Raw genomic sequence first — 8,928 nt, 5'->3', positions numbered from 1 at the left:
GAAGATACATTGGACGTAACAAAAATAGCAAATATAGGCCAACAATAATGGTAGAAAATCACAATGGAGAATCACCAAGGACAGGAGCAGATAAACAGAAAGGATGTTAATTTACCTTGCCACAACGAAGGTTAAAGTGCTCCGATGGAATTGGGAGAATGACGATGCTATTCTTATTTCTATATGCACGTGTTATATTCCTTTTTATCCAATAAGCGGTAGGAAAAGTCTAGAGGAGCTACTGAAGGATGATGTTGAGGAGGATGTTGAGTTTGGAGGAACCATCAGAGAACTCGACATCGTGATACGAGCAGAAGAAATTGACTCAGTACCGTCAGTAGCAAGTTTTGTCGCAGATACGGAAGCTAAATCGGGGGTTTTAGGAAACGAGTAGTCGCCAGCCGACGATCATACCACCTGATGCCACGCCCTTTTCCTTGACCGTGGAAGTGGCTCTCGACAGTTACAGTGCCCGGCCTCGTCAAACCAAAGGGTCCCAGCAATCTGGTTGAATTGTTTTGGCCCGGTCATGGCGGAAAAAGTGTCGGAAAAAAGGGAACTTTGTTTTCAGCATACCTCGTCAGAAACATTACCCTCAAGACAGGTTGACGCTAGGCCGGCTCTGGATTGACTGGTGACCGCCCGGAATGTTGGCATCTTGTACCTATTCTCCAGCAGAGCTCGACTGCTCCTTTGTATGGATGAACGGCCTGAAAATTAGTCATCTCAACTCATAACGTTACAGACGACATGATAAACAATAACTCTGGGGTGAGCTCGCATCTTGCTGCCTCTTGGTGTCTGCCCGACAACTTCGACCACAAGACATATTGGACGCCCCATTGTTGCATCGCCAGGCGTGAAGATACAGTGTGTTTCGGTTAACGCGCTCTCACACAACTATAAAATACCATCGACCTGCAGCCGGCTCTGAAATCGTAGCAGTAGCTCTTATTCTTTGTGAAACACGGGCATCCTGGGTATGCCATCCCTCCCTTCACACATCAGAGCACCAATATTTACAGCCCACTGCCAACAACCTTCCTGTGACCGGAAGAGCCCTGCTCACCCAAGACGGTCAGCTTCGCCAACTGAAGCCGTCATGATGTCTTCAAAGGAATCGAAGGAGACTGTCCTTATCATACGTCTGAACAACCGTTTAGACTGGACCTCTTGGTATGATGATATCTTACGCATCGCCAAGGCACGGAATGTTTGGGACTATGTTGGTCCCAACAGGTCTATCACTTTGGTGCCTCCGCCGGCTCCTACGGCAGCCCCAATCCCTGTAGAAGGTAGAAGAATGGGAGAGTTTGGAAGAAGCTGCTCAGGCTGCGGGGATTAAGCCGCGGAAGACTCATCGCCATATTGGGAGCGATCAGAAAACTGCTCGTGCACGGAACGCTGATGACTATCGTCAGAGGCACTAATCTATCATAAAGCTATCGGAAGCTGTTGACACATCGATTTCAGAGGTGCACAGGTAGTACATCCCGAACGCCGATGGTATCAGGGCTAGGATCATCGCCCCGAAGAAGAGGATCATGTCGTTACCGCGCCAAGACCACGATAACGCTCATGACAAGTCCTTTGATATGTCTCAACAACGCATAATTCAAGGTTGAGATTCTTGGGCTACTCACTTTTAACGAGCCTACGAACGAGCCAACCGACTAGGGGTTAAGACCATAAATAAGACAGTTGCTGTGAAGGCATTCCTGAGAGCCATACAGCATCAAGCTCCTCCCTTTTGGACCTTCTAGAGCCAATACAACATGGCTGAAAGGGCCAGGACGGAAGGGCAGGGAAAGCCAGTGGAATTGAAGACCTTGATTGAAGGAATCTCGAACAGCCGGGTCCTCAAATGCAACATCGCCCGGAGGGCAAAGATCCGCAACCCGAAGTGCCCAGTTTGCTCGCGGATGCACCCGGTCAACGCAGAGACCTGGTGGGAAAACCACTGGAACTATGTGACCTTTTTCACCCTGAACGCTCCAGGCAGGGCTTTTTTGTTGCTCCCCAAGCGAAGACCCGACTGGAGAAGTGGTCGCGAGAAAATCCCTTTCAAGCTGCCAAGGCTAGAACGTGGAGCCCTGTAAATGACACGACTAACGGTCCAAAGCAAGAGCCTGGAAAGAAACATCCCGAATCGGCCGAAATCGATATCTCTTGTCAGGGACCATCGGATCGAATGAACGCAAATGGGGCAGTGGTCCTGGCTAACTTCGCGGCCTCTCAAAGCAGCCTTTACAACATAGCTATTTGGGACTCGGGATCGAACGTACACTTGTTCAACTCAACTGCTTGGTTCTGCAACAGCGATCTGAAGTCGACTGACGACTTCACCAACACAGAGACCCAGGAGCTCAAGATCGAAGAAAAAGGAACAACATTTGTTGGAACGGAGGAAAAGGCATCACGATTCGGCTCCAAGACACCTTGTACGTTCCCGGTATACACACGAACGTCGTATCTACGAAGATCATGGAGAAGGCTGGTTTCCTTTGTGATAGACGTGACGATACGGTCTATCGCCGTACGAGCGGCGAGGTCTTCAAACAGTTGTGGGATGTTGAGGATCAATACGCGATTTCCTCGATCACGGCCACAACGGTTATAACGGTCAACCGACCTTAAATAACCCACAGAATGGTGGTGCTGAGCTATGGCATCGACGACTGGGTCGCCTGGGCCCTGATTCAATGGAAAGGCTCACGAAGCAAGCCTTCGGTTTGGCTATGCGGGGACCAGCGACTTTCGAATGCAATATCTATGCCGTCAGCAAGATCAGACGTACGGTATCGCGGAAGACCCCTGGAATGAGGCCAAGGGTACCAGGAGCGGTCATGAGCTTCGATCTTCCTTACTATCAAGAGCCAGACTACAACGGGGACAGATACTATGTGATCTTCACATATGTGAGCACCGGAACGAGGTTCCTCTTCTCCTTGGCTACTAAGAGCGAGATACGAGATGCTCTGAGGCATCTCAAGAGCTTCCTGTGGACTTCCTTTGGGATCAGGATCACGATGCTGATCTCTGACAACGACCCAGCTGTGTACGACAGCTATATCAACAAGGAGTCCCTTGAAGACGGGATTAGACTCATTCAGTCAGCCCCCTCAACTCCTACGCAGAATGGTCATCCTGAACGATCTGGGGGGGTAGTAGAGGAGAAATTCAGGGTTATGAAGCGGCAGTCGAATTTCCCAGGAGACCTTGAGCCGGGGATCATTCGAGCCGCGGTATACCTTCTCAATAGAACTCCGATCCACAGGAATGACGGTGATGGCTGGAAAACATTGTACGAGCGTTGGTGGACCTGGATGAGGCAGAACGCCACGCAATTCTCTCATATTATAGAGAGCCCGAAGCTATTTTCCCTACGGATGTGGGCTTCAATGAGGCTCTCATCAATGACCCGGATCGCGAGAAGGATGCAGAAGGAGCCGAGGAATATACCTATGATGCTTTGGGAGAGATGACCCGTATCAGCGTTGAACAGATCAGGGATCGGCATGACTACGAGGTTGCACTTGGACTAGGGGGTGACGAACTGGATGTACAAGAGGGGGCCCCTGAAGCACGCCCTGAAGGCACCTGTGGGGAGTCCACTCAAGATGGACCCTCTGAGCTAGAAGAGGAGTCCCCAGAAGATGCATTCCTTACACCGCCGGCCTCGAACGACGGCGCAGGCGAGCCGGCTATGACAGAATGGGCCGTATCACCCGATCAGTTGGAGCGCTAATCGGAGAGGTCCAGCAGCTGGTAACCGACAATTTCAATAACGACTGGAATTCCCTCGAAAATAAACATCGAGATCCCGAACCAGGACCATCAGTCGCAGATTTCGATAGCTCCCAACGAGATGATTTGAGCGACATATCTCTTGAGTCGCTGCTGGGTCTGGGGGGTGAGGGAGAAACGATCACCGTTACGACCGAAAATGACGTTTCACGGTCCCCAGCTACGGTCACTCGACAGCGCTCTAGGAAGCCTGATGACACCAACCAAGGCATATCGGCGGACGACATTATTGCAGGCCGACGATCGAGGCAGGCCAACAAGAGGGCCGAGGAAGGCCAGAATCAGACTTGGAGAAGGAAGGGACCTAATGCGTCGGTGAATGCGATCTTGGCCCAAGCAATCCAGGTCCTGTTACATCAGAAGGAACTCCCGCATGCCCCGAAGTCATACTCGGAGGCAATGAAGAGCCACTACAGGGATGAGTGGCTGGAGGCCATATAGACTGAGCTCGAGAAGCTACGATTGATGGAAGCGTATGCAGCTGTGTCGCTTCAGGAGCTCGAGGACAGGCCACAGATCGAACTAGTGACCCTCAAATGTGTATTTGACTACAAGTTCGATGAGAAGGGATATCTGACGGGGTTCAAGGCGAGGCTCGTGGTCCAGGGAGACCAGCAGCTGCTATTCGTATCCTATGCGCAATTTGCTGTGCAGAAAACTGGGAGACTCGCCAGTACGACGTTGAGAACGCCTTTACCAACTCTGTGCTTGATGAAGGAGTCTACTGCCGACCTCCGCATGGCTCAGCAGGAGAGGGCTACTGTTGGAAGTTGGACAAAGCTCTGTATGGACTACGAAGGTCCCCGAGGCTACGGTCCAACACCCTCTCCGATTACCTTAAGTCCCTGGGATTCCAGCAACACGAGGAAGATCAGTGTGCCTTTCGCTGCGGGAATGTTATCGTCTTCTTTGTGAATAATATCGTCATGATGTACCCAAAACGCGCTGTGGACGAATGGAAGGACATCCACAAGGCGCTCATGGCAGCGGACAAGGTCAAGGACCTAGAAAAGCTCCGTTGGTTTCTTGGAATTGAAGTTACCCGAGACCTGGAAACTCGACAGATGTGGCTCACACAAGAGATATCTCTCCACGGTCGCAGCTCGATTTCGTCTCAACCGCGTTCAAAATAGCCATACCTGACAAATTAGGCTTGGTCATGGCGCTCTTGAGTTCAAAAAGATTTAACTGTGGACTGGGTTTGAGGCAAGCATTGAGGTCCGCAAAAGGGAAAGAAGAGGAAACGCTCCATTCCAGCTATTGTTTTCCCAGTTGGAGACGTGAATAGAAGCGCTACTGTAGGGATGATCCCTCTGGGGCAATGACTTATTAAATGAGCGCGTTCTAATGTAATACATAGCAGGTAGCGGAGCCCTACCTTGAATAATCTTGAAATAATGAGGTCTTATTTCTTAGATATAAATTGCCCTGCAAGCATTGGGACTTATTCGTCTTATGGCATGCTGGGAATTTGAACCAAGATGTTGTGTAAGATTAGGGGACCACGTCGAGACGGAAAACTGGTAACCCGTAGAATCACGAAATGGGAACCGTAAGCAAGAGCGTAATCGAAGAACTTGGCAACCATCTCGCGCTAATGGCAGTACCAGTTCCCCTCTGCTTCATATTCAGCATTATCACGATCGATGCGCCCCGTGTGATTGTTGTCCGAAGCTATATCGCTGTCCCTTTAGCACAAAACAATGTTGGTATCAATGGCACTCTGCCATATACCTCCTGGGCTGAAGAGTTCACACCGTGGGAACTCATCGTGATCATCGTTAGATCACCGAAGGATTATTCACATAACAAGCACAGCATAACGTGCAGACGTATCACTCTCTTGCTTGAATAGTCTTTTCATCCATTAAAGATGTCAGGACTGGTACGATATGTTGCCAACGGAACTGGGTTGGCATGCTGGCGACAGCTACCAAGCCATGCGAGCCTGTGGATGAGCGCTTCCAAAGCCGTATTAGAGTGAACAGACCTTAGTGACTGACAGTAAACTTGGATAGGGAGCACGTAGAGAAGACAAGACGGTAGACTAGCCACATAGCTGATAGTACGATAATAAACCTTTTGATTCTTGGTCTCTCGATCTTTCACGCCATCTTTATATTTTGAAAGGAAACTAGGTTGCTATCTGGAGTATCATGATTCTGTGGAGTGATGATGATTTTATCGAGCCAGGAAACCAGCGATTCCACACTTTGCGCCAGCGATACTATAACGCCACTGCCAACGTCATCAAGAGCGTCCTACAAATGGGCAGGGTCATTGGGCGGCCTATAGAGTGAGTACCGACACTACAGCGTCTGTATCCCGATTTCCAATAATGCGGTTGCAGGACAATACCGGCGGCTCATCTAAGTGAGCTTCAATGTCTCAGCGAATCTCTTATCTCAGAACACACCTTAAAGTTTAGTAAAACGGTCGACTTGATACCCTACCTTAGACGCCGGTCCCCTACATACCTCATTAGCTAACAGTGTACTGTTTTAGCACCCGGAGTGGAACTGTTGCTTTGTTGGATGATGGTTCAATCTTCCGCTACAAGAAGGCTTGCGGATTTCTCTCAACCGCTCGTTACGAGTACGGGAGCGTCACAAACGATGGCTCGTCGAACGTCGACCCCACTCAACCGGTGCAACTTCTCTACGTTGGGGTATTTTATTCACTAGACGGAGATTGCATCGATCCTCGATAATTTGGTTACTGTTTGACCAATCCTATGGGCTCAGGTAATCAATCAAGATGGAGTCGACCGTGTCCCACGCGCCGCAGACTTGTACATAGCTAACACTACTTGGTGCTCCCCGTGGGGTGTGTTTACCAGACTGTTCCCGCTGACCGAAACTGGACGGCCGCAAGATACCGATGACGAAACCAGCCGCAAAGTATCCCACATAGTAGTTAAAGCTTGAAGTTCTTATATGAGGATATTTAATAGACATTAACGCAACAGTTTGAGAGTCATGGTCGTTTTAAAACAAGAGCTTTATTATTTAGTTGTTATCATGGCGTCAAGACTCGATCACGCAAAGACGCCGCGTGTTTGCCGTCATGCTTATCACCCCCGGCTGTCCTCACTTCAGTCTGTTGGGTATGAAATCGGTGAAAGTTCTCAAATGATGGAAGGTGATCGGCTCGAAGGTGCAGAAATGGTTATAAAGCTAATATCTCACACGAGATGCGGCCGTCTTATGAGTGAATTGAGCGAGCGTGGTTACCCGCAACCATGGGCGCTCTAACAGCGTTGAAAATTGGGCAAGCCGAGCATGCTTCGATCATGCTGTATCTGCATGGCAGAGAAGCTAATTTAATATGACAACTCGTCGAAGTTGTCTATTTCGAACTGAAGAGGGAAAGGGCCGTTGACGACCGAGAGGGTAGCTGTTCAGATAATTAAGCTGTCACAGCCAAGGTGCAATCTCTCGTCCTTGGTATCGACTAAACCTCGTTCCTCACACTGTAACAGCGTGCCTGTCCATGGATCCTGCGGCCTCGAGTTCTTCTTCCCACGGTCTTCTTATGTGATTCCATATGAACCAGGATTTCTGACTTGACTTCTCGTTTATTTCTCGAGAGGACCTACTTCACAGGGGCCTTGTCGTAACTTTGTTGGCCTTTAGAGTCACTAGGGCTGCTTGTCCTGCCCTTTTGCCTTCGTGTGCCGCCTGGTGTCTTCGCGAAGGTAACCCTCGTGCTTTCATTTTGGGATTAACCTAGAACGCCGGTGAGGGCATCATGGTCTTGGATAAGTAAGTATTAATTGCTCCGTACTATATAAGAATGCAAGATGAACCCCATTTGACAACCTGAAAGCGGAGAATTCCATAGCAGGTCTCCGAAGACGCATCGCGCAGATGAAAGACCTCTATTGTCATCTGAGCCGCTGCCACGGTAAATCTTTTCCTTTCAACCGTACCATCTGCATCTTTGCGTTGTGAGAATGTAGTTCATGGGCTGTTGCGAGACATGACTTCGAATCCTCGTGAGAAGTCTTCACGAACACGAAGCCGTCGGCTCTTTGGTTGAATTACGGTGGTCATTGATGAAGCAGCCGACTCTCCACAATCTGCAAAATATGGAGTCCTTCAAGAGGTATCTTGACATGTTCTTTTAGTACGAGTCATATATTTTACCATCTTCCCCCACAACTAGACAGAGTCGGTTTCTTTTGGCGTGCTAATGGCCGGTTTTCATCCTCAAATATATTCTTCTTCGTCAACTGCAGCTGTGAACACTATCACGAGAGTTGGGTCTTGGCTTTCATGGTCTCCGTGGCCACTCAATCTCCATGAATATTCTCCGATCTCGATAACCGTTCCTTTTTGCCTTCAAGGAACACAGAGTGATCGTTCAAGTTGTCTCCATCTTCACTCACCAGGTTCCTCCAACTCGAGGCGATAGTGACTCTAGCATTGACATTCATGTGGTTATACACGCCCATAGCCGAGCGTGAGAGAAATTCACATCTAGAACAATGCTCAAGCCATCTTTCTCCCTAGATGGTGGAGTTCTGTCCTCGACCCGTTCGCATGCAGTTGGTTAAAACTGCAATAATCCGTACGTTCTCCCCCTATTGATGATATTAAGGCCAAAGTTAGCAATGGCAACCCTGGTAAATGGCGTTGGTGACCTCGGGAAGCACTTTTGACGTCATCGACCATTAATAAGGCCCGCAACATCGCCTCAAGTGTGTTGTCATCGGGAGCATCAACGTGAAGAACCAGGTTCTCCCAAGGATACTCTATCCACGCCTAGGTAACAGTCAGACCATGAAGCCCAAACCTCGTATCTTTTATGATCGTTGAAGGTGTCCCCCTCCATTAGTAGGAAGTGCCATGTGTGTGCTATTCTTGATCGTCGCTGAATCTCCCGGGCTTGAACGGAGTTGTGTGGAAACAAGTTCCTGTCGAGGGCTTTCAGCTATCTACTTGCTCTCTTCCCATCTAGGATAGGGCTTTCACTTCTCAAAAAGAACATAGTCTATATCCGAGGGCTTCCATAAAAGCGGTCCGTCTAGGGTGCAGAGTGTGCTAAAGTTTGATGGACCGTGCATCATTGCCTTATCCGTCCTTGGGTCCGATCATTTTCTACACCGCTTGAGTCATC

General features: G+C 49.3%; 1 protein-coding gene across 1 annotated transcript; it reads left to right on the top strand.

Moving 5' to 3' along the window:
- Window positions 1-5,350: 5,350 nt before the first annotated feature.
- NECHADRAFT_88692 (uncharacterized protein) lies at window positions 5,351-6,517 on the top strand (the record flags this gene model as incomplete). Its single annotated transcript, XM_003040812.1, has 3 exons — window positions 5,351-5,587; window positions 5,946-6,103; window positions 6,313-6,517. 3 exons carry the CDS (start codon window positions 5,351-5,353, stop codon window positions 6,515-6,517), a joined length of 600 nt encoding a protein of 199 aa, XP_003040858.1.
- Window positions 6,518-8,928: the final 2,411 nt, after the last annotated feature.

This window comes from Fusarium vanettenii, assembly GCF_000151355.1.
Source record: "Fusarium vanettenii 77-13-4 chromosome 15 genomic scaffold NECHAsca_57_chr15_1_0, whole genome shotgun sequence".
Lineage (NCBI taxonomy): Eukaryota > Fungi > Ascomycota > Sordariomycetes > Hypocreales > Nectriaceae > Fusarium > Fusarium vanettenii.
Note: the sequence above shows the minus strand (reverse complement) of the source record. Positions and strands in the feature narration are given on the sequence as shown.